Source organism: Ursus maritimus, unplaced genomic scaffold (genome assembly GCF_017311325.1).
Source record: "Ursus maritimus isolate PB19 unplaced genomic scaffold, ASM1731132v1 scaffold_2, whole genome shotgun sequence".
NCBI lineage: Eukaryota > Metazoa > Chordata > Mammalia > Carnivora > Ursidae > Ursus > Ursus maritimus.
This window is the reverse complement of record NW_024424452.1, coordinates 53,131,974-53,158,254: the sequence shown is the minus strand read 5'-3', so window position 1 is coordinate 53,158,254 and position 26,281 is coordinate 53,131,974. Positions and strand designations below refer to the sequence as shown.

The 26,281-nt window shown below is 37.7% G+C and overlaps 1 protein-coding gene and 1 pseudogene across 3 annotated transcripts in view; one reads left to right on the top strand and one right to left on the bottom strand.

Moving 5' to 3' along the window:
• Positions 1 to 26,281, bottom strand: part of GPATCH2 (G-patch domain containing 2) — a 193,446-nt gene that overhangs the window by 70,012 nt on the left and 97,153 nt on the right. For all 3 annotated transcript variants that reach the window (XM_008685669.2, XM_008685668.2, XM_008685667.2), the window contains 2 exons: positions 19,213 to 19,280; positions 3,080 to 3,119 (listed from right to left, as the gene is read on the bottom strand). In XM_008685669.2, coding sequence (XP_008683891.1) covers positions 3,080 to 3,119; positions 19,213 to 19,280 — 108 coding nt within the window. The remainder of the gene's footprint in view (positions 1 to 3,079; positions 3,120 to 19,212; positions 19,281 to 26,281) is intronic.
• On the top strand, positions 13,620 to 15,240 carry LOC103658255 (annotated as a pseudogene).

Here is a 26,281-nt window from a genome sequence, read left to right as displayed (position 1 = left end):
AAGAATTCTTCCACAGCAATCTTCTCTTTCCCACCCGATATTCAGAGGCATTCGCTCAGGAGTACTTCTGTTAGCAGCCACTTCTCAGTAATTTCTCAAATGTTTACAGAAGTCTCCTCACACGTGGGTCCTCAGCGTCCTCACCTTAAAGGAAGAACTAAGTAATATCGAAACTGTGGTCTAGGACTGCTTAAGATACTTGTGAATTCAGTCAAAATGTCAAATCGTTAGATGTTCAAAGAGGAAAAATCAGAATTAAGTAAGACCAAAAAAACCCCCCCCAAACAATGATGGTTCATATAGCTGTTTCTCTCTCCTTCCTTCCATTTCTGAATCGACTTTATTTCTCTTCTGAGGCCTTTATAACTACCCTCTCTGTGGTTTTCTCAAACATTTCACAACATACTGTGTCATTATTGCTTTCCTGTCCCAGATTATAACCACCACAGGGGAAAAGCTACGTTGTTTTTCTAAATACCTTCTTTGGTAAAGACAGAGAGTATCTGATAGATAATGGTTGATGGGTAATAGTTATTTACTGAATGTGTAATAAAAGAGGGAGAAGTACGCATGGTGTCAATGGGCATGGGATTTAGCACTAAAGAACAGAAAGAGGAATTTTAAGACAGGAGAAGCAGAAAGGAGTGGGCTTTCAAAAAAAAGTGGCAGTAATGTTATCCTTTCTTTATGTTGCTAAGTTGGTATGGGAAAAATAAAAGGTGATCATGCATGCTAACAGTCATTCATTCAACAACATAGTGAAGGATTGTATATTTCTTCATGGTTTTGCATTTCATCACTCGCACTGAGGTTTATTTAGCAATGTTTACTGTGCTAGAGTTAGATCTGAATGGAATTAAGACATTTTTATCCCTCAAAATGTATAAGTGGTCTCTGTGGTTTGAATATGTACAGCTAGGTAGAGTCATTCCTCAGTATTCATGGATTCCATATTTGCAAATTTGTTTTTTTGCTAAAATTTATTTGTAATTCCAAGATCAATACTTCCGGCACATTTGCAGTCCTTCACAGACATGTGCAGAGTGGTAAAAATTTGGGTCAGCTGTCCTGCACGCTCTCAGCTGAGGCCTGACAAGTCGATCCTTTGCTTCGTGTTTCAGCTCTCATAGTGTAAACAAGTATCTTTTTTTGCAGTCTGGTTAGAGCTCTGTTTCATGCATTTTTGTGATCTTGTTTTTGATTTTATCATTTAAAATGGCCCCCAAATATAGACCTGAAGTGCTGCCAAGTGTTCCTAAGTGCAAGGCTGTCAGGGACCTTACAGAGAAAATATGTGCATTAAACAAGCTTCCTTCAGGTATTAAGAATCAATGATACCTATATATTCAGTAAGGTATCGTTAAACATAAACACACATCAAACAAGAATACGTATTGATCAGTAAATGAGAATGTTGTGACCTCTCAGGAATCTAACCTCATATTTCCCCTGGAGCAGTGTTTTGGTATTTGCTGCTTTAGTGTTCACATTGACTTTACAGAACATAGCCACTGCAGCTAACGAGAATCAGCCGTACTCTTTAATTAATAACCTACATTCAAGACAGAAATCTGAAATGATGTATCAAAGTTTAAACATAAGGCAGATTAAAAAATGGGTCAAAAAGATTTTGAAAATTAAAAAAGACTTGGTCTACTTTCCTCTTCATTGTATTAGCATTGGTTGATTTTTAACAGCAGGAAAAAAAAGCTTGGCTGGAGGCAACCAGTTATACTGTGATATGAAAGACAACTTTATAACATTACTTTAGTATTTCTAAAGGGTAGAAAAGGAGTTTTAAAAAGTCATATCTTGGGATAATCTATATCCTGATATGACTTATTACCCAGAAGTAGAATCATCTTGTAAGCATTATACACAGAGAGACATGAACCATTTGGGAAAGCAAAAACCCTTTTTTATATTCTGAGTAATAAGATAAACACATCACAGATATGACTTCGTCTGGTTAACTTCCAAATCTTTAGAAATAGTGGTCCATGTTTTATTATTAATGTGAGAAGTATCTTTAAAGGGGACAATCACTCTTATGGAAAAGGACAAGTTTACAAAATACCATTAAAGCTGAATTTACATGGTATTTTTCTTTAACTAGGCTCATGTGTGTTAAGAAATCAGTATAGTTTATAATGAAGTATTTAGCACCTTCCTTTTATAAGTAAAAGGAACTATGGTATAGACAACCAACTGTGGCTCAGCTTAAGAAATATAACATCACAAATATATTAATGTTACTAATTACCATTACCAGGTACACCCTCCTCTTTCCCTACCTATCTACCTACCTTTCACAGAAAATGATCCCTGTGGATGTGAGGTTTTTCATTCTCATGTATTTAAAGGTATTTCTTATATATCATATTTTTGACCCACTTAAAAAATAGCTTTCATAATTCATAATGAAAAAAAATCAACAAGGATGCCAAGTCTAAAATGCATATGCTTTAAAACTTTCAAAAACGTAAGCCCTAAATTGCCATAGCACGCTGTGGAGAGAAAACTAACACATACAAGGGAAAAAGAAAGAAAGTACTTATTTTATATGTAAAGTTCACCGAAACGAATGTCAAGTTCTTATTTAGGTGACTAATCATTGTGCTGCCATGTATACTAGTAAGCAATAAAAAAACTCATGGAAAAATATAATGTAAACTTGTCAGAAACTATTACCACCTTCTAAACTTCAAAAATAAAAATATGCTCTTGCTGGCTGACCTTATGTTTAATACAAATCAATTTTTCAGCATATGTACTATCTTGATACCTTAACTTTGTGAAAAACAAATACACACGGTGAAGTCCTGTAAACAAGTGAACCCCAGAGCCTTTCCGTGGAGGTGACATTCGTGACGGGGGAAGGTGGCGGTAAGGGAGCATTCTGATGGGTACTGAGGATGATTCATTTGGTCAGTGCATTAGCACTGGCACCAGCAACTCCTTTTTGGATAAGCTGGGATTTATGTCTTTTCCCATAGAGCTGATCTACTACGTTGAAGGGAGATAGTTACATATTTGAAAGAGACTAAGAAACTTCCTTTTGGATTAGAATGTTCCTTACCTGGCCATGCTCTGTCCTAGTGCCAGGGCTAAACCAATGGCTGCAGAGGAAAGAGAAAAGGAGTTAGCGTGAACCTAACAAAAAGCACGTGCTCTCACATGATCAGTCTGCACGTGCTTTAAGAAATGTACTCGCCATCAGCAACAGAGCCTTAAATATGCTTTATTTTAATGGATATTTCATGTAATTCTAGACTTACACCAATTTTGACAGAATTGTAAGAGTGCTCATAACCCAGTAATTTTCAATTTAATAAGCAAACTCAGTTAGAATTACATTTCCATTTAATTATGCTAACATAAACTGCTGGGACTGTGTTCATTTTATGAATCAATTCTGGTTATAAAATCTTCAAATACTATCATTTACCACAACTTAATTATAGCATCGTTACAACAAATTATGACCTTTGGATTGCTGGAGTTTTAAAAAACATTAAAAATACGAGAATATTCTATCCTCTGGCTGTGCCCCCAGGAACAATCACACAAAGCCCTTGCTGTGGATTCTGGAGCATCCGCTGGAGGTACCTTGAACCTGTTCCTTCCATTCTGATAACAACTTGGGTTTTGGCTGAGAACAAGTTCAACAACGACATTCAAAATATGGAAGTCGCGGCACAGTTGACGCCTTCCCTTCTGTTGTCCTCGCCCTGCACGGCCCACCCATATTGCTTCAGCCGCGCCTTGTGTCCTCAATAGTGACCCGTCTGGGGGTACCTTATCAACGGGAGATATGATTAGCTGTGTGCGCAGTCCTTTGGCAGTATTCTGCATCGAAACTACTCGTAAACACCAAGCAATAGGAAAGCGAGAGGAACACTGTGGCAAATGAACCATAAGAGCCCACAGAGAATGATACCAATGTTATTACTAATGCTGTTTGTTTTTTCAAGAACAGTAATACTGAGTACTTTTATTTACCAAGCACTCTTTTGACACATGACATGTATTATTTCCTAGCCTCACAGAAATCTTACAAGGTGCGGAAATGAGGCTATTTCCCCCCAGTGTGCATCCAGCACGCCATACTGCAGAAGGACAAGACACATACACAAAAAGGGCAGAGTTTTTTTAAGACTTCTGTGAAACTCTAGCCTCTGTGGTACTAACACCTGGGAATAAACAGCCTCTACGTTAATAGGATTTGTCTCTGCTCTTACTGGAGCACCTCTCGAGCTCATAGGCAGTGATGCTCTCTGGCAGTCACACTCTACCCTGATGTGGAATGGACACTTGGTACCTGTAACTGACATCTGGATTAATTAGCAACTAGAAACAAACTAGGCACTGCAGTTACCCAGACAACTTGATGAATCTATCTCCCCCTGCTATGGATCGTGTCCTTACATGACCAATGTATGATTTACTAAATCATGATGTGTAAGTGATTCATTCAGAGTTCAAGATAGAACAGCAGATTGAATAGAACAAAAAAAAAAATCACTGATATATTTTCAGATTACACATTATAATTAACTTTTGAGAAACAACCACTCTTTGTGTTTTAATATTGTATCAAACAATATCCACAATGATCTGAAATTAAAAGGCTATTAAAATACTCCTTCCTTGGGGGTGCCTGGGTGGCGCAGTTGTTGAGCGTCTGCCTTTGGCTCAGGGCGTGATCCCAGAGTTCTAGAATTGAGCCCCACATCAGGCTCCTCTGCTAGGAGCCTGCTTCTTCCTCTCCCACTCCCCCTGCTTGTGTTCCCTCTCTCGCTGGCTGTCTCTGTCTGTCAAATAAATAAATAAAATCTTTAAAAAAAAATAAAATAAAATACTCCTTCCTTTTCCAACTGCTTCTCTGTGTGAGGTTGGATTTTCTTCACATGCCTCAACCAGAACAACACCTCACCGCAGGTTGGAAGGGGAGCAGCAGTGAGTCTGAGGTGTCATCCATTAAGCCAGGCATTAAAGTGATTTGTGCAAACAGTGGCACGTTCTCACTAATTTTTCGGGCAAAGAAGGTCATTAATTTTCATAAAAATATGCTACTTATACTAACATGTAATGGGCTTACTATATATTTATATACACATATTTTTTAGAGAGAGTGAGTGTGTGCGTTCGCATGCACACATGCACGAGAGTGGGGCTGAGGAGGGACAGAGGGAGAGGCAGAGAGAGAATCTTAACCAGCCCGACCCAAGGCTCAATCTCATGACCCTGAAATCATGACCTGAGCCGAAATCAAGAGTTGGACGCTCAACCGACTGAGCCACCCAGGCGCCCCTGGGCTTACTATATTTTTTAATAAATACATAAATACCTCTAATATTCTTTTGGTTACAAACTGAGTCTTTAGCTAGCTAGTTCGCTAGTCCAGTGAATGGCAGCACCGACCTTCCAATGGACAACTAAAAGCTTGGGCACCTTTCTCTTTCATAGTCAAACCATCAGCAAGTTACAACTTTTCTTGTACCTACTAACTTGAATCCATTTATCATACTGCAGAGCTAGAGTGATGCTTCAATGTTCCATTTTTGAATATTAAGTTATTCGCACACCCCAACCTCAAGCAAACAAATAAACAAAAGCAAACAGAAGTCTGAAGGGGCTTTCCACTGCTCTTAAGAGAAAGAAGCTCTAAATGGCCCGCCAGGCTTAGCATCATCAGCCCTTGCCTGTCTTCCTCTTGTCTCACCAAACAACAGTCCCTTTCTCTCACATTCTGTGCTAACTCGCTAGCATTCCTTTGGTTGTCTGAACACAGAGCTATTCTCTCTGCTTAAAATGCTCTTTTCATCACTATTCCCTCAATTCTTGGAGGTTTCATCTCAAGCTTGTAGTCCTTAAGGAAGCCTTCCTTATCTCCATGTCCAGTTCAAATTATTTTTTAAAAAGTTCTGTTTTAGAGGGACACCTGGGTGGTGCAGTCCATCGAGACTCTGAATCTTGGTTTTGGCTCAGGTCATGATTTCATGGTTGTAAGATCAAGCCCTGCGGTGGGCTCTGTGCTCAGTGCAGAGTCTACTCGAGATTCTCTCCCTCTCCCCCTTCCTCTCCCACTCATGCTCTCTCTCTGAAATCAATCAATCTTTATTTAAAAAGTTCTCTTGTAGAGCACTTAGCTTACTATATAAAAATGCATTTGTGTGTCAGTATATACATTTATGTGTGTGCTTACTGATCAATGTCTACTCTCTCCATCAGGTTGTGCCATGAGAACAGTGATGCTGTCTGTCTTGTTTATTACTACAGAGCTAGTACCTAGCACACAGTAGGCCCTCACAGATATTCTCTGAATGGATGGATAAGTGAATGACTTGAGATATAGGACAGAGTTTTAACAACTAGAGGCACCATGTTATTCTATGAAATGAGAAGAATAACAGCAGTGGCTTAGGTGGTCTTTCAGATCCTCTTGGGCTCTTATGTTCTGTGGACCAGATGACCAGGATGTAAAGATATTCCTCATTCATTATTTTTTCCTATGAAACAAAAAAGTCAATTCTAAAACTATGCTTAACGTATGCTCAAGAGAGTCTTCATTTCCTTTATTAAACTGCAAACGTAAATCCAGGAAGTTCAGACTGGTGTGCTTGCTAAATCATGGGTTTTAGAATCAGAAAGATCTAAGTTTGAATATAGGCTCTGGCACTTACCAGCTAGGTGAACTGTAACAAATTACTTTTATTTTCTGAGTGTTGGTGCAATACTGTGATTTAGAGGAAAAATATATATGTGGTTATTCAGATGATCAAAGTGTATTTCTCATATATATTTGGTCTTAGTCCATGATTCTTGGCTCATGGCTCCCAAAATCCTTGGAATTTACTAAAGGTTGAGAGTGACACATTGTTATATTAATGAGGCAGCTTTTGGACATTACCTAAGGCTGGGAGCTAGTTGCCCTGGGAACTAACTCTGTGATTAGGGGGTTGGATTTTTCAGTCCCAATCCCTGACCTCTGGGGAGGGGAGAGGGCTGGAGGTTGAATCAATCCCTAAGGCCAGTGATTTAATCAATCATGCCTATGTAATAAAGCCTCCATAAAAATCCAAAAAGGCAAGGTTCGAAAAGTTTCCAGATAGGGGAACAGGTGAAGATGCAGGGACAGTGGCCTATACCTGGCTAGAACCGGAAAGCTCTACACTCCTTTCCCCATACCTGGCCCCGTGTATCTCTCCCATCTGGCTGTTCCTGAGTTAGATTCTTGTATAATAAACTGGTAATTCAGTAAGTAAAACATTTCTCTGAATTCTGTGAGCAAATTAAATAAACCCAAGGAGGGCGATGTGGGGACCTCTGATGGATAGCCAGAATCCAACTGGTGTCCTGAGTTGGAGGCAGTTGTTGGAACCTCCAATTGGTATCTGGTGGGTCAGAAGTCCGGGTAACAGCCTGGGCTTGCCAGGGGCATCTGGAGATGTGGGGGGTTAGGGGCCAGGGCTGTCGTGGAGACTTGCTTGTTGTCATGAGGAAAAGCCAGTGTCAGAAAAGAAGTGTTCTGTGAGTGGTAAAGAAGACACAGAGGAGGGGCACCTGGGTGGCTCAGTTGGTTAAGTGTCTGCCCTCAGTTCAGGTCATGATTCCATGGTCCTGGGATTGGGCCCCATGTCTGGCTCCCTGCTTGGGGGAGAGCCTGCTTCTCCCTCTCTCCTTCCTGCTCGTGCTCTCTCTCCCTATCTCTGTCTCTCTCTAATAAATAAATAAAATCTTAAAAAAAAAAAAAAGACACAGGAGAGGAAAAAGTAGGAGGGAAAAATCTGAGCCTTTCCATTATATTTGGCCTCTCCTCATCTATACAATAAAATCAATCCCACTTCTCTTATAATATTGGGAAGCTTAAAGAAGGGTAAGAACCTGGCATAAGTAGGTGTTTAAAATAATATTCATTTTCTTCTCCTATGGTACACAGTGGAATACAGTAATATGTGGACTTTTATTCTGTGAATTTTTGTAATAACTACTTATTTATTCCTATATGTCAGTAGATATACCAGTGTTCCTGCATAATATTTACAGGTTCCTCCAACAGTTTTAGCGTGTTATCACACATAATAGATGCTGAATACATTGTTTTTTTTTAAATTGACTTTTGACTATGTGACTTTCCAAAAGTCAAATTATCTATAAAACGGGGGTGTTATGACTATTTCAGAGAGGCAGTAAAAACACTGGAGAGAGTGGTGCATAAGAGAATACTCTGAAAAATACAATATACTATCAATAAAGCACTATCATCATCATCATCACCATCATCATCCTAAAATGTTTTACACCTAAGTTTAATAATTTTTCTGTATTTTACACAAGTACTTTATAAAAATGTCTTACGTAAAGAAGGACTGGTCTTACCCTTATTCCATAGCTAAAAATTAAGACACATGTAAGCTAAAACGACTTCCCAAGGGAATCACAGTAAATCAGAGGAGGAATTGATCTGGTATATTTTATTTATCTCAATCTGAAGTTAAAGCCACTTTTACTTTTATAAAGCAATAGATGCTAAATTTCAAAGTATGAAAGTATTCCCAATGAACTAACCTTTAATCCAGGCAAATCTTGCTTTAAGCAAACTCGATATTTATACAAAAGATAAAATAAAGTGTAAATATTTGCTTTATAAAGGAATTCATCATAGGATTACAGGTAGTTACCCACTTGCATTTAAAATAAGTTTTGATTTACATATAATGCCTCAGGTAAATGTCCTATATTTAAAATGAAATAAAAGCAAATATAAAGTAGCATTTAAAAATCAACTAATATATTATATTTACTCAATTTAAAAACAGGTATCCTATAAGTGAATGGAAAAAAGGAAAAAAGTCTGGAACCAGTTAGGGTTAGTACAGAAAGGGAGGTAGAGTGATAGAAAGTAACTGCAAAAATGAACCTTCCATATTTGTAAAGAACATGTAGTCATATGTCAATTTTATTTTCTGCATTTTCATATTTGTATTTTCAGAAAGTCAACAGACTAATTAAAAATGTGAATTTCCAAACTTAACATGTTATTTCTTCTCAGAAATTAGGTACAAATGTCTCTGCTTTAGTTGGATTGAGGTTCTTGTCACTTTTCATGTACCTCTCTGGAGTTATTTTAATGAATACTTCATTTATCTGGGCTAAATATTTTCTTTTTTTTTTTTTTTTTAAAGATTTTACTTATTTATTTGACAGAGATAGAGACAGCCAGTGAGAGAGGGAACACAAGCAGGGGGAGTGGGAGAGGAAGAAGCAGGCTCCTAGAGGAGGTGCCTGATGTGGGGCTCGATCCCATAACGCCGGGATCACGCCCTGAGCCGAAGGCAGACGCTTAACCGCTGTGCCACCCAGGCGCCCCCCAAACTTTTATTTTTTTTTTAAGATTTTATTTATTTATTTGAGAGAGAGCGAGAGAGAGTGAAAGCACACGCAGAAGGAAGGGCAGAGGGAGAAGCAGCTTTCCCGCCAAGCAGGGAGCGTGACATGGGGCCCCAGGACCCTGAGATCATGACCTGAGCTGAAGCAGACACTTAACCGACTGAACCACCCAGGTGCCCCTATCCAAACTTTTACTGACCAACTTATACGACTCTCACAAACTGAGCTGAAAACTTTCTGTGACGCAGGCTTTTCCACACTGAGTGTCCTGCTGGGCATTCGTTCTCTTAACTCTGAAAACATCCTTTTTCACTTCCCAGCTTTGCAGCCCTGCTTCTTTCCATCAGTCATTTCTAGGCCGCCCTACCCTAAACTTGGTTGACCATGTGACCATATAACCATATGGTTTTGAAACTGAAATTCCTACACATTATTGTGTTGGGGCCTGTAAAATATTTTTTTCCTTACTCATTAGAATCTGTTTTTAAGCCTGAAATTCTGTGAAGTAAAATTATTTTAAGTACTGCTGTATCAGACTGTTTCCGAGGTGACCTTCTAAAGCAAAACACATATCAACTTAGAAGAATCACAGTTAATTGAATGAAAGCAGTATTTGTTGCTTACTTCCAATCAGGAATTGCTGAATATTTGGTAATTTAATGACTCTTTCTAGCCATTCTTTCAGATTAGTTATCACAGCTGCAGTAGGGATGACACAAGACCACAGTTAGTCTGTGCTTTCCCTATGCTCTCGTCAAGTATCAGGAAGGGGCTGTGTAGTGGAACTGGATAACTTTGACCCCAGAGCCTATGATCTGATGCATAAGGGATTGTGCTGCATATTGTAAGAAACTTAAAGGAGAACAAGATGAAGTCTCCAACCATGGCAAACTCATGGTCCATACTGAGGTGAATGAAGCATGTATACAGTAACTATATTCTAGAGAATAATGTAATAAATACTACAATCAAGTAGAAATAAAAACCTTAAGGGAGAATATAAAAGGTGCAGAAGATGGCTGGTGGCACTTCTGTGGAAAATACCAAGGATTCCTTAAAGGACATTGTGGCAGATACTGTACTGCCTCCTTTGATAGCCCTGGAACTGCCTACACTTCAGACTTCCTGTAATGTCAGTAAACTACACTGCAATTTGTTTAAACCATTATTTGTAGAACATTCCGTTACTTTTTCCTGGAAGCATTCTGTACAACACTGGTCTTCAACCATTTTGTGTACATGTTGTCTAATGCCGTAATGAAAATATCCTCCTCTCGTATTTTAGGTAGAAATCTAAAATTTTTCATCATAAATTTAAATATTTGCAAAAGATTAGTTTTCTCTCAATTGTATACATTAATATTTTAGAATAAAACCATTACACCACTCTTTTAAATATACACATTGGAATCCAAATATCATCACTGATTTGATATCCACCATCAATGCATTTGAAAACAAAACGAAATAAAACACCATGAAAAGCACTTCTATAAAAGCTGAAAATTTACCTGGCTTATTTTTCTCCTTGAACTCCTTGAATTTCCAATATCACTGTCTATAGAAGTTTACCCTAATGTAATATATTTTTATGCTTGAAAGCCTTTTATTAGTCACCTTGCCATATTCCTCTGCAACAACGTATCTTACCTATCTACCTACCTAATTTTCTTAAATTTCTGTGACTATAGAACTAAAGTTAATAAATTATTTTGATGAATTATCGGTCAGTCAACAATGATAACTACTGTTAGTTGATAACAGTTACTTAAGATCTGAAAAAGTTATTAGTATTTCATTAATGAAACTAGCATAAATATATTTTTATAGTCCTAAACATAAAATAATACAACTTTATTAGGAATGGCATCATAAATAACCCTTTCCCCTAAACTAAGTCATGTGGTCATTGATGAATATTACCCTTTAGCATCAGTTCTATTCATACTTCTTGTTTCTATCGATTTGCTCGGAAACCTTGTTCACATAATTGGTGAGTGGAAATAAAAAGAATTTGGTTAGAGCAGTCATTTGATTATCAAACTCATTCAGAGATTTATGCCAAAAATCACACAATGATTTTTAGATTAAGGAGTATTTTCAACCATCTACCAACTGCTAAAAACAAAGAATTAGAAACTACCTACCTAATTTGCAAAAGGGTTGGGCATTTGATTCATTCTGTCAACATCAATATCAGCACAATATTTGGAATGTCCCTCTGTTTGGAACCCAAAAGATTTTACACCGTGAAGCAATGTGCCAAAGTAAGAATAGGACTGTGGGGGGAGAGGGGGGTTTCCAAAGTGGAAGAAAGGCAATTGTGAAAAATAAGAATCAGCAAAATAACCAAGCCTAATGATTTCAGAAAAGAAGGTATATATATATATATATATACCTTCCATATATATATGGAAGCAAAGGAATCTGGAAATTGACCCCCTTTAAAGTCTTGGTGACCAGATTGCCCTGGAAATTATTTGCATATCCTGAGGGTATGAATACCATGTTTTTTCTATTATGAGACACTGAATATGGCGGCAGGAGTCAGTTTTATGTATCTGACTTTATAATAGAGAGCAGACTGAATGAAAGTATGGACTTAATTATCCGGGAAAGAAAGTGGGGGAGGCATATAACACTTTGTGTTAACATATAACACCTTGTGTATAACTTTGTAGTGCAAAGTATGCCTGTGTACTTATTTATTTGTGTAAAATGAAATTCCCATAATGCTGTATCCTATGGTGTCTCCCAAAAAGAAACTTGTCGAATGAGGTGTACAAGGCAACTTCATTTGCTCTACCTAGGTAAGGGGCAGGCCTAAAGAAAGGGATGAAAATACAGATTTGCTAAGAGGTACTCTCAGCCTATAGATTACAATTCAAATTTAAGGAGAGACTCATAATTAGGGAACTGCAGGTGGGAAAATCAGGTTTGGAACTCCTACATGGAAGCAGGCAGTGGCACGGAAGCTAGCCTGGATGGGGCTATGACAACCATGACTAGGGCTCTGGTCTAGACCTTCCTCATACTGCCTCTCTGTAGGATTTCTCTGACAAACAGGGTAAACCCGTTGACTAGAGGTTTCTTAAAGACAGGTACCCACCCTCTGGAGGTCATTGTTTCACATGGCCTCATGGCAGAAGCTTTTAAGCTAAAAGCTAAGGCTATAGGAAGAACATCAAGGCCAGTAGCATTTCCAGGCAAGGAAGTGCAACCATGAGCACAACAGAAGACTCCACATTTCTGAAGGAACCTTAATGCTGAAACAAACAACTTGGCCACTCGTGACTTTCGTCTGTGACTTTAAACTCCTGCTGATGCTCCCTAAGCAGAAAGGGGCTGCTAGGAATGAAGATGGTGACAGAGGAGGCTACTGACCTCCCTCTTCCCACGGACACACCGATTGTACAGCTACGCATGGAACAATTTCCTCTGAGAAATATAGAAACAAGTTACATGTCGGGCAGACAAGAAGAAAACCCGCACTGAAGGGGGTAGGAAAGGGTGAGACACACTCTCACCATAAATCCCACCCTTGGCACGAAGCCATATACTCAGGAGGGAACTCCAAATTCCCAACTTCTCCCTGAGAAGCAAAGGGTTTGGAACACACACCTAGTGTCCCAACTTTAAGACTCCCACCCTGGGATGGGGCCCCAAAACATCTAGCTCTGCGAGCCAATGGGGCTTGTGTCCAGGAGACCCACAGGACTGCAAGCAAAGAGGCAGTTCTTAATGGGCACACAAGCACTTACAGCAATAGCAGTTCTAGAAGGGAAGTTTACAGTGATAAAAGCCTATATTAGGATATTACGGAAAAAAAAAGGTCTCAAATAAACAACTTTACACCTCAAGGAACTATAAACAGAAAAAGAAACAAAGCCCAAACCTAGCAGAAAGAAGGAAATGCCAAAGATTAGAGTAGAAACAAATGAAATAGAAAAGACAATAGAGCTGATGAGTGATACTAAAAGCTAGCTTTTGTAACGATAGAACAAAGCTTTAGCTAGACTAAGAAAAAAGAGAGAAAACTCAAAAACAGAAATGAAGAGAAGACATTACAACTGGTAACACAGAAATACAAAGGATCATAGGAAACCACTGTAAACAATTGCATGCCAACATATTAGATAATATAGAAATGGATAAATTCCTAGAAATACACAGTCAATTTCAAATAATAATTAGAAAATCTGAACAGCCCAATTTCTAGTAAGGAGATGGAAGCAGTAATCAAAAGCCTTCCAACAAAGAAAAGTTCAGGACCGTATGACTTTCCTGGTGAATCCTACCAAACATGTAAAGAAGAATTAACAGACAGCCATTGTAGTACCCGGACCTCCACAAAGACAGCTCTGAGGCAAGTGAGAGCCAGACAGGCATGGCTGCCTCTGTGCGTCACTGACGAAAAATAAGTAAACATGGGCAAGGAAGATCCCAAGAAGCCGAGGGGCAAAATTTCATCAAATGCATTCCTTATGCAAACTTTCCAGGGGGAGCACAAGAAGAAGCATCCAGATGCTTCAGTTGACTTGTCATAGCTTTCTAAGAAGTGTTCAGAGAGGTAGAAGACCATGTCTCTTAAAATGAAAAAAAAAATTATTGGGGAACCAGGGTGGCTCCGTCAGTTAAGCATCCAACTCCTGGTTGTGGCTCAGGTCATGACTTCAGTGTCAAGGGACTGAGAAAGAGGGGCGCCTGGGTAACGCAGTCATTAAGCGTCTGCCTTCGGCTCAGGGCGTGATCCCGGCGTTGCGGGATCGAGCCCCACATCGGGCTCCTCCGCTGGGAGCCTGCTTCTTCCTCTCCCACTCCCCCTGCTTGTGTTCCCTCTCTCGCTGGCTGTCTCTGTCAAATAAATAAATAAAATCTTAAAAAAAAAAAAAAAAGAAAAAAATTGAAGACACGGCAGAGGTGGACAAAGCTCATGATGAAAGAAAAATGAAAACTTACACCCCTTCTAAAGGGGAAACCAAAAGAAGTTCAAGGATCACAATGCACCCAAGAGGACTCCTGTGGCGTTTTTCTTGTTTTGTTCTGAGTATCACCCCCAAATCAGCATCCCAGCCTATCCAGCGGTGATTTTGTAAAGAAACGGGGCGAGAAGTGGAATAACTCTGCAGCAGATGACAAGCAGCGTTATGAAGAGAAGGCTGCTAAGCTGAAGAGAAGTACCACAAGGAGACTGCTGCAAACCGAGCTACGGGAGAGGCTGCTGAGGCAAAAAAGGGAGTCGTCCAGGCTGAAAAACGAATGAAAAAGATGGAAGTGGAGGAAGATGAAGAGAATGAAGAGAAAGAAGACGATGATGAATAAGTTGATTCTAGCACGTTTGTTTTTTTCTTGTCTATAAAGCATTTAAGCCCTTTCTACGCATCTCATTCCTTTTAAAGAAAAAAAATTGAAATGTAAGGTTGTATGAGTTATGGTTTTAAACTGTATAGTGTCTTTTTTTGTATAGTTAACATACTACCAAATGTATCCTTCGATAGCCTTGTCCTGGTGGTATTTTCAATAGCCACTAACCTTGCCTGGTACAGTATGGGGGTTGTAAATTGGCACAGAAATTTAGGGAATTTCGGGCAGGTTCTTGTTGGTGCACACCACTTAGTTATATACGGGAATGGTGCCATTCTCCATCTTCCCTTGTCTCTGAGGCAGCTAATATAAGATAAAACTCAACACCACTCCATAATTGCTAAAGAAAAAAAAAAAGAGAAAGAAAAAGAAATAATATTGCAGCTTGTTTGATAGTCTAATGCTTCTAAGCAAACACAATTTTTAAAGTTAAAAATAGCGGTGCCTGGGTAGCTCAGTCATTAAGCATCTGCCTTCGGCTTGGGTTATGACCCCAGGGTCCTGGGATTGAGCCCCGCATTGGGCTCCCTGCTCCGCTGGGAGCCTGCTTCTTCCTCTTCCACTCCCCCTCCTTGTGTTCCCTCTCTCGCTGGCTGTCTCTCTCTCTGTCAAATAAATAAATAAATAAAATCGTTTAAAAAAAAATAAAGTTAAAAATAAATAAAAAAGAATTAATACAATATCCTTCTCAAATCTTCCAAGAAATAAAAAGGAGGGAACACTTCCACACTGTAGCATTGTGAGATTAGCATTATATTCTGATACCAAAGCCAAATAAGGACACTACAAGAAAATTATAGGCCAATATCCCTGATGAGTATAGATGCAAAAATCTTCAACAAAATACTAGCAAACCAAAATCACTGAAAGGATCACACATAATGATTAAGAATTTACTCCAGGGATGCAATAATGGTTTAACATCTGCAAATCAATAAATGCAACATATCAAATTAACAAAAAGAAGATAAAAATCATATGATCATCACAATGGATGCAGAAAAAGCATCTGACAAAATTCAACATCCTTTCATGATAAAAACTCTGAACAAACTGGTTATAGAAGGAATGTACCTCAGCATAGCAAAGGCCATATATATGACAAGCCCACAGCTAGCATCATACTCAACGGTGAGAAACTGAAAGCTTTTCCTCCAAGATGGGGAACAAGACAAGGATGCCCCCTCTCCCCACTTCAGTTCAACCTAATATTGAAAGTCCTATCCTAAGCAAGTAGGCAAGAAAAAAAAAGGCACCCAAATCAGAGAGGAAAAATTAAAATTATATCTGCTTGCAAATGACTTGATATATAAATAGAAAACCCTAAAAACTCTACCAAAAAGCTGTTAGAACTAATAAACAAAACAAGCAAAGCTGCAGAATACAAAATCAAGATACATACATCAGTTGTTTCTATAACAAACTGTTAGAAAGAGAAATTATGAAAACAATCCCATATATAATAGCATCGAAAATAATAAAATACTTAGAAATACATTTAATGAAGGAGGTAAATCATCTGTACACCAAAAACTATAAAATATAAATGAAAGAAATGGAAAAGGACACAAATAAATGGAGAAATCTTTTATGTTCATGGACTGGAAAAATTAATATTGCTAACATGTCCACACTACCCAAAGGAATCCACAGATTCAATGTAATCATTATAAAAATTCCAATGGCAGTTTTCACATAAATAGAAAAACAGTCTTAAAATTTGTATGGAGCTACAAAAGACCCCAAATAACCAAAGCAGTGTAGATAAGGAATAAAGCTAGGCGAATTACACTTCCTGGTTTCAAACTATATTACAAAGGCATAGTCATCAAAACAGTATGAAACTGGTAACAATAGACACAAAAATCAATGGAACAGAATAGAGAGCCCACAAATAAACCCATGCATATATAGTCAGGTAATTTTGACAGAGTCAAGAATATACATTGGGGAAGGATAGTTTGTCCAATAAATCGTTTGGGAAAACTGAACAGCCAACTTGCAAAAGAATGAAACTGGAGCCCTATCTTTGTATACCATACACGAATCTCAACCTAAAATGGATCAAAGAGTTGAACACAAGATCTGAAATCCTGAGACCTCTAAAACAAAACAGGAAGTAAGCTTCTTGATATTGATCCTGGCAATGATTTTTTTGGATTTGACACCAAAGGCAACAAAGGCAAAAATAAACAAGTGGGACTACATCTAAATAAAGTTTCTGCACAGCAAAGGAAACCACCGACAAGATAAAAAGGCAACCTATGGAATGGAAGAAAATATTTGCAAACCACATATCTGATAAGGGGCTAATATCCAAAATATACAGGATACTTGTACAACTCACTAGCAAAAATCTAATAATCCAATCAAATATGGGCAAAGGACCCAAATAGATATTTTCCCAAATATTTGCAAAAGCAAAATCCCAGGCTAAAGGGGACAGTGAAGTAGAAGTCATATTCAGGAAAGAGGAAGACCAGAGAGCTGGACCATTATCTATGAGGGAGAGATAATAGTAAGGTGGAATGGTAACAGGAGCCAGAGTGTGGACAGTGTTTAATAATATGCCAACACGGCTTCTCCACTGTCAAGAGGCGATACTGCTGGTTTATAAGTAGGGGAATAAAAGAACTGGAACTGAACTTAAGTAGTAGAAGTAAGTAGTATGTACTCAATTAGTGAGAAAACAGAGACAGAGGGAGCCTGGGTGGCTCAGTTGGTTAACTGACTGCCTTCGGCTTGGGTCATGATCAAGTCCTGCACTGGGCTCACCTTGCTCTGCGGGGAGCCTGCTTCTCCCTGTCCCTCTGCCTGCCATGCCCCCTGCTTGTGCTCTCTCTCTGTCAGATAAATATAAATCTTTATTTAAAAAGAAAAAAAGAAAACAGAGACAGAAAGCTTCACTAGGATCCTATAGTAATAAAAAAGGTAACAGAACTTTTCTAAAATAATGAGGCAGGAAGTGGAAAAGATGGGGTCAGCATGAGCTACTGAAGAGACTAGACTGGACTGGCAGCATGTAGGGTGTGAGGTAGTAAAATGACTCCATTTTAGTATTGACTGTGGACAGAATGGTAATCAAACACATTGGGGTAACCAAGAAAACTCTAAAAATATTGACATCTGAGTTCCAACCCCAGAGAATCTTACTTAACTGATCAAGAACCACTGGAAGACTGGTGTGGGAGGGACATCAGGAGAATACAATGAGGGTCATACCTGCTAATTTGAGAAGTAATACTCAGTTGACAGTATCCAATTTGTCCCATTTTAAATTCATACTTTCATGTTTTCATTCACCCAATAAACTATTCACTGTCCACTGGGCACTGTTAGCACAGGACTACAGTAGTAGTAAAGAGATCTGTCTGCCCTCAGAGCATTTACAATCATTACCAAATGCAATTTTTGGTTTGAAAACAGCTCTATATCTACTTGCTAGAGGTCTTGATTCACATCAGAGCAAAAAATTAAGAAGAAAATATACAAGTCTTTTGGTTGCCAGTCTGAGTTAATAAAGCTTCACTCTTTTCTGTTTGAGAAACAATAGAGAAAAGGTCTTATAGGATAATAAAAATGAATGAAATAAACTATTAATAAAAGGGAGGATTATGATACTGTAATCTATAAAATAAGTTCTACAGAAAGGAATAATCTGATAAATACTATTTTATATTATATACATTATATTTATATTAACAATCTATCTAAAATAAGCTACAGATGAACAATGATTTGTTTTACATTGGTTAAGGAATGGATTTAAAAGCTAGGATCTAATGGGTCCTAATAGGACTGCTTGCCAGAAAAATTTCATTCAATCATTAATTCATGTCTTTCCCCATTTTACGGCCTTTTCCAAGTTCAACCACCTTCACAGGAGACACGGTATTGACTCAAAATATGTTTTCAAGTTCTCCTAATAAAGATATACTTAGAAATAGAACTATCACCTAGAGATTCACCCAATAATTCACCAAAGTTTAAGCTCGATTGCTTAATTTTTAGAATTATTTAGTAAATCAGACTCTCCTTTCCATTGTTAAATGAAAATACATTCTGGTTCCTTCACAACTCATGCTGGACAAAAGCAGAGAGCAGAGAAGTACTGAGTTCAACAGTCACTTCCTATGCACTTTAGTGCTTTAGAAAGAGTGGCGAGGAAGAGAGAGAGGAAGGACAAGTAGGAGGAGAGCTTTGCTACTTAATGGAATGAAAATGTAGAAATTAAAATTCTATCACAAATAAAAGAACGACTGTATTCAACAACCTTTATTTACATTTCTGCCCTGGGTTGAAATGATTCTTGTACTACTGTCAATGGCATAAGGTATTTACTCTTTCTTAAGAAAGGTGCAAAATTAAACTACCTTTACTAGCAACAGCTCTCAATTTCCTGTAAGAGCGACGCAGACTACCCCAACAAGAGCCTCTGAATCAGGGTGTACTCACTCATGGTGATGAGAATCTGGGGAAAAGTGAACCATCCTCTTGTTACTGACAGGACCAGGGGCGCTCACCTGAAAGGAGAGTTGAATCAAAAAAGGTCACAGATGAGTTTCTAAAAAAACAACAACAACAAAAAACCAAACAACTGTGAATAACAAGGACATTTCCATTTGAGGGCTTCCAATCTAAGATGGAGAATAAAATATTAATTCTCAAAAGCTGAACAACACTGCATGGACGAAAAGGGTAATTTCCTTCCTGGTAAGAATGGCCTCTTGTTTTGGTTTTAGTGTAGTTCCTCTGCTAGACTTTTAAGACTGTTTTAAAAGTACCTTTATAATTAAAAAAAAAAAATGTTTCTTAAGAATTAGACCACCTGAGGCACCTGGGTGGCTCAGTTGTTAAGCGTCTGCCTTCAGCTCGGGTCATGATCCCAGGGTCCTGGGATCGAGCCCTGCTGAGCAGGGAGCCTGTTTCTCCTTCTCTAGCTACCCCCTGCTTGTGTTCCCTCTCTCACTGTCTCTCTCTGTCAAATAAATAAATAAAATCCTTAAAAAAAAAAAAAGAAGAATTAGACCACCTACTCTTGTTTCCAAATATTGCTCAACTCTGCATATATTTAATCATATGTGAAAAAAAAGGAGGCTCACTTAATTAGTGTTGAGCAAGTGATATTTCCAAAAACCAATCAACCAAAGTTAATTCCTAAATATAAGTAACATATTTTATAGCGTGCATTTCGTCAATGCGTACCAAAACCGAAGTCAAGGAAGGAGTCACGAGTCCTTTTCATAGTTTTCCCATAAAGTCAGGAATAATCTGTGTATTCATACAGAACAAAATGTAATTTCACCTAAAAGAACAATATTTTATGCCTCTAATTCTAGATAAAATTAAAAATCTGCTAAAGAATTGAAGGTTCAAAATTTTTTTCATAATAAAAGCTACTTTCATTAAAAAAAATTTGTGAATTTTTTAGAATAGAATTCTATTCTATGGTGGGTTCTCAAAAGGGAATGTGAGCAGCACCATGCAAGAATGAATCTACTACAATCACGGTCAACAGGACATATCTTATGACAAAAGGTCCTAAGTTATGCTCCGCCGTAATCAAATAATAATTAAAAAAAAACCTCCACAATGATAAAAGTGCCACTTGAAGTATACAATCACAAAAAAAGCACGATGAGGCAGAAAAATGCCTCCGAAAAAAACCCTAACATTTGCAAAAAACTATTTATTCCTTTATCACTTGAGTCCCAAGGATGCCAGCACACGCTCTGAAATTCCAAGAAATGCAAATATTGCAAATGTGCACAGATGATGACATTAATAACCCTACGGTTGGAGCACCACAGGTAAACATGTGGCTCAACTCCAGGACTACATCCTGCATTCATCTCAAAATGAGGTTTTCATGCTATTCCAGTGGGCATCCCAGGAATACGGTAATCCATTTTCTACACTGTGGCTATGAGAAAAGCCGACTGTGCCTATGTCATGCTTTGTTAGACGTTCATGATCACGTTATCTCATGGTGGACCTGACACTTTTATTCAGTTTACAGTATGTTCTATGTACAGGCAACTTATTTCCTTTGCCAGGGCTGCTGACAACCTTTTCCACACTATATTAATCTTGTTTACTGACTTTATCTTGGTACAAATATCAGAAAACTGAACTTTTTATCTCAGAGAAAGAATAAACAACGTGTTGACAGAAGCAGAAGCTATTTTCAGGGCTAAAATTGCTTGTTTACCTGAAGCTATACTTATGGAAAAATGTTTAAGTCTTGCTCTGGCTTGAAATACATAATCTGAAATTTAATAAATGAAGAAATTTCACATACACCCATATGATAAATTGCCTGATGAAAACAATGCAACTGACTACAATAAAACAGAATTTCGAACTAATTTATCCCACAATACAAATGTAAGCTTTCAATCTAGTCAGAAATAATCATACTGTGTATTTCTCAGAAATCCTATATGTATAAACGATAAGCTCAATTCAATTGCTGCAAATAACTCACAAAAGATTTACAGGATCAAAGGTAGCTATTTAAATGACTTTATATATTTACATAATATGTGGCCCTTTTTTAAAAAAAATAGGGCTGAATACCCTTTACTGTTATTTCAAGTCAAGTTTTGTTTTATTTTTTGAAGATATGCCAACAGCCATAATTTAGGATTATTTTTAAATGAAATTATGCAAAGCTGAGGTCTACACATGCTTCTCAGGGTTCATGTCACTGGTCTGACTCAGGAGCAAAATGCTTTTACTCTGGGAACCTTTTGTGACTTTGTGACCAGACACTCCATACTGAAAATCTGAGAATAAGATCTTAATATAGAATTCGGCCCTCAAGTTCCAGTATTTTAAACGTGGAAGCATCGATTATTAGTAGATAATTCAAAGTACTGTAAAATATCAAGAAACACTGTTACAAAATTCTTTCTAAAAATTTACAATTTAGGGTGAGATAATCATCTTTATAAAAGTAAATGAAGCCGTTTTACACATCACATCCAAGTAATAATTTCTAGTAAACAAGTATGGTGATTATTGTATTTTCCAAAAAATATGGCTTCCAGTTATTTCAGGAATGTCTTAGAAAGAAAGAACACATTTGAAAACATCATCTCTTTAAAATACCCAATAAAACATTCAGAGAGTAAAGTTTATTTGTTAGAAAAAGCAGATTTTACTGCACAAGATAAGATAGGGAACAGGTATTCTGTTTTTCGTGAGAAACATTATCTCCACAATCCAGCTCTCGCTATTTGTTAAGACTCTGGAGACATTTATGTAATTAGCCGATATTTACTGATGACAATTTTAGACATCACACGATCCGCCCAGAATTCTGACAAGTCATTTTGAAATGTTCCTACATCACTAGTGACTACGGTCCTCAATAAAGTAGGTACATTTCTTCTCATTACCTACGTTTAGTCTTCAAATTAGTAAATTAAAAAAAGAGATATCGCAACCTAGAAAGGAATGGGTGGTCTCTAGATAACAAAGCATTTGCCAACTTCTGGCCTTTGTGGATTGCAAAACAAACTGAAGCTAAAAGATCAGGCGGGTCTTAGTTCTTGCTGTTGTTTACAATCAAGTGATCAACCTCAGAAAATACGAATGTCGTAGTGATAGAAGAAAAGTGAGTAACCATTGTACAAGTCAGTGCCACTGTCAAGTTCAGAAGGTCAGCAGGGAAGAATATATGGGACATTCCGCTAAACGACATCAATGACAAAAGATCTATTCTCTCCATTTCATTAGATACATTAGGACAATTTCTTATTCTATCACTGATTTATTGACACCCATTTCATAACTTTCCTCAAAAAATAAACAAAACACTTGGTTGTCCATCTCATTGTCATTTTATTGTCACCAAAGCCACTACATCCCGTCCCATTCTTCTACAATTACAGAATTGAAAAAATTACTTCCCAAATCAGGTAAACATATCTGAGACACAACGGTTTTAGAGGATTAATGAAAAGCTTGTTCAATACGGATGAGATTCTACTCCTATTTTCAAGGATTAAGGTTCCTTCTGTAAATGAATGAAGTGTTATGTCCCCATATAAGTACAAGAAGCCATTATTCTTTCTTCTCTCCCTCGAATATAGTCATTCTCCTGCAACCTCGCTCTTATGTACAATTACATTTTATTTGCTTTCCAAATGCTATTCTGCTTCAGTGCCCACACTGACAAATACTGAGGGTGGCAGGCTGCCATTCGAAAGAAGGCCTTTCAATTTTGTGAGGACTGGTCAATCAAATCCGCCCGGCCTCCGGGCTACAGGGAGACATTGCATGAGCCTTCCTGCCAGTGTGTCAAGACCCAGAAGTTTTCTGCTTCTCCAAGGACCAGTATTAATTTGACTCAACTTCTCAGAAGAAAGAAACAAGCCCTTGAAGTTTAGCAGGCTCTGCATGAAGGCCCCCCCGGTCCATTCAACAAATGTGTCAGTCAAACACATGTGACAGATATTAAGGAAAACAACTCAATAAAACCAGGCTTAAAAATAGGACTTGAAACCCTGGGGGTAGGAAGTAAGGGGAGGAGAGCAAAGAGATGGAAGGGAATTTATTACATTTACCTTCATTAAAAATCAATCATAAGAAAATAATATCAAAGATTTGCAGTAACTGACTTGAACTAATAGCTATTAAAACAGATGTATAAAATTTCCATCTTTTAATGCCCTACAGAAAAATAAACACAAAGATTCTCCATAAGTATTTCAAATGAGTTTTATATTGGTGTTCTAAAAAGTTCTGTTACAAGATAGGTGGAGAATGAATAAGATATTTCATTGTGTCATATATTCTCATATATAATATTACAGAATGGTCACAATTCACAAAAGGCACAATCTATTTGGGGATGGAAAACATTCAAGAAGATAACACTAGAATTACTTTTAAAACAACGTACAAAAAAATAAAAATTACTTTAGAATGACGTTTAAAGCAATACAAAAAATGACAATTCAGGTAGCATAAGTGGATATCATTTATAAGATTAAAGGGAAACGAAGTAGTTATCTGATTTAAGAGGAATAAGGGGGAAAAATCACCTGTGAGAAGGGAGGTGTATGCAATTATCTCTCCCTGCTCCAATCCATCTTACCAACTTGCCAAATTCAACTTTCTAAATCGCTGCTTTTCACATGTCAGTTTTCTCATTCCAGAGCCATCCATAGCTCTATGCTGAAAGTAAAATTAAAACTAATGAGAAATGCATTGAAAGCCCTCTCTAAGCCGATCCTTACTTTCCAGTGTGAACTTTCTGCTGAACTCCCCATGTTCGAAACCCAAAACTGCTCTACTTAATCCAATTCAACAAATATTTACCTACCATGTATATAAAATTAGGCTTATATTTACCATATAATAAGTGGAATAGAGTTCCCTTCCGTTGGGTGATTTTAGTTACACCGTCACACTGAGTAATCTTTTGGATGTCGCGATAAAATCCTGAGTTTAAGGAACCCCTTTCATTCCAAAATAAATCAGCAAAGAATTCATGTGCTAATTCATATTTTACCTTCATTTGCCTAGATTCCTAAAAAGTAATATGTGTATATATATACAGCAGACCAGCAAAAATTCTCTTTACTGCCTACACGAAGCTGAAAATAGTAGGTACATGCAGAACGCCTGATGTGTGCTTGGGAATGTGTGGGGTAGGAGGGAGAGGTCACTGTAAATCTCTACCTTGCAGGAGTTCTGGCTTCAGACACTGTCCCCCTAGAAGGAATACTCAGGAGGAATACGATCCATTTCCAAGGGCAGCTGAATTACCTGAGATTTCGAAAACTGTTGTTCTACATGACGAACCTTATACACTATTACTTGATTCTCCAACTAAGAAAATGCCTTTAGAATTTTATAAAATGCAGTAACATTACAGAAAGATATGTCAGGTTTCCATTTTAAAATTTACCAGTATTCACCAACAATCTTGCTCTTAGCAGCAGATCTCACACCGGGAGACTTTTAAGGGGGGACCCTCTTAGCAGGATCTACGGGTTATCTACTACGCACAGCCCTCACGTTAGCTAAATTATGTTGTAGTGGATATAACACAGTGCACGGATCTGATGATTTTACCTGGCTCTCAGGGTATTGTTCCATTATATTTTTAGTGATTTTTTAATCCTTCTCGGAAGGATGTGAACATGAATAAATGAACAAAGGAAGTGTGATAATGACCACCATGACACATCAAAGAGTTAATATAATTGGTAGAAATATTATTACTATTATTCATGATAATAACTCTCCTAAACTTTATAGTCTTGCCTGCTTGTAAGGTGTTTTCACAGGCAAGGTGGATGGAGTGAGTAAGCATTATTCTCAAATACCAGACGAGGGCACATGCCCCAGATCACAAAGACTAAACAGAGCCAGATCTGAACCTAAATTGTCCTATTCACAACCTACTACTTTTTCCCCTACGGGGCTACACAAAGGAGAAAATACACCCAAACAAGCGTTTTTTGTATTTGGGGGATTTGCTGCAAGAGATGCTTACCCGAATCTAGAATATACTCTTGGAAAACCTTCAGCCTAGACTTAGACATCCAAGGATGATACTCTGGTTCTCACTTGTAACTCAGGGTCACCTATGGGGCTATTTGAGATATAGGTAAGGATGAGCACAGCGGCCCGAACAAGACTGTTAGCACGTGCTATGGAGACTAACGGGAATAAGAAACAGCTCTACTACTAGGAGTAGTAGAGCCAAAGGAGTAAAAAATTTTAAACTGTGCTAGAGAGGGGTAAGCATTCCATGATAAAAATATGGAAAATTCTCGAGAATGTGGACTATTTTTTTTTTTTCCCTTCAGAAGCAGGTATCAATGTAAATGTGTGATTACACCTTCAAACCAGAAAGGTTTTAAAAGAATCAAAAAAATCACAGGAAACACAGCAGAGAGGAGCACAAGGCTTGCCTTTCAATTGCGGATTAGCCTTCCTAGCAGGACTCCGTCTGTGTCAAAGGGAAGATGCTAACCTTTTGGCTGCCAGAATCAACCAGAAGAGGTGAATGAAGCCAGACTTCGGGTAACCTGGAAGTAAGCTCCGCAAATGTTCAGGTGACATAGCACATACATTTCTCTAAAAGAATCGTCAAAATGCGGATTATACTAAATGATGCAGGTTTAGAAATATGTATGTGTACATATATGTAGATATGTGACAACATTGGCAATTGTTATGGTTTTCATCTAAAACTAAACAACGTAATTATTTTAAATCCTTACGCAGTTTTTTCCCTAGTTAAAATAAGTCAGCATGAATAATTAAGAATTTAGAATGACTGGCCTATTAGAAAATGATACCTCTAATTATTAAGTGCATAAATTCTCATTTCTGGAATACACTAATAATGAATGATCTAAATGCTTTAATGGAAAAGATTAATCACTACATAATTAAAAAACAAATACAGTAACAACTTCTTTTCATACTGCTCCATGATAATAATTTTTTTTTGAGTAAGAAACTAAAAATTAACCAGCTCGGAATGATGGCAAATAGT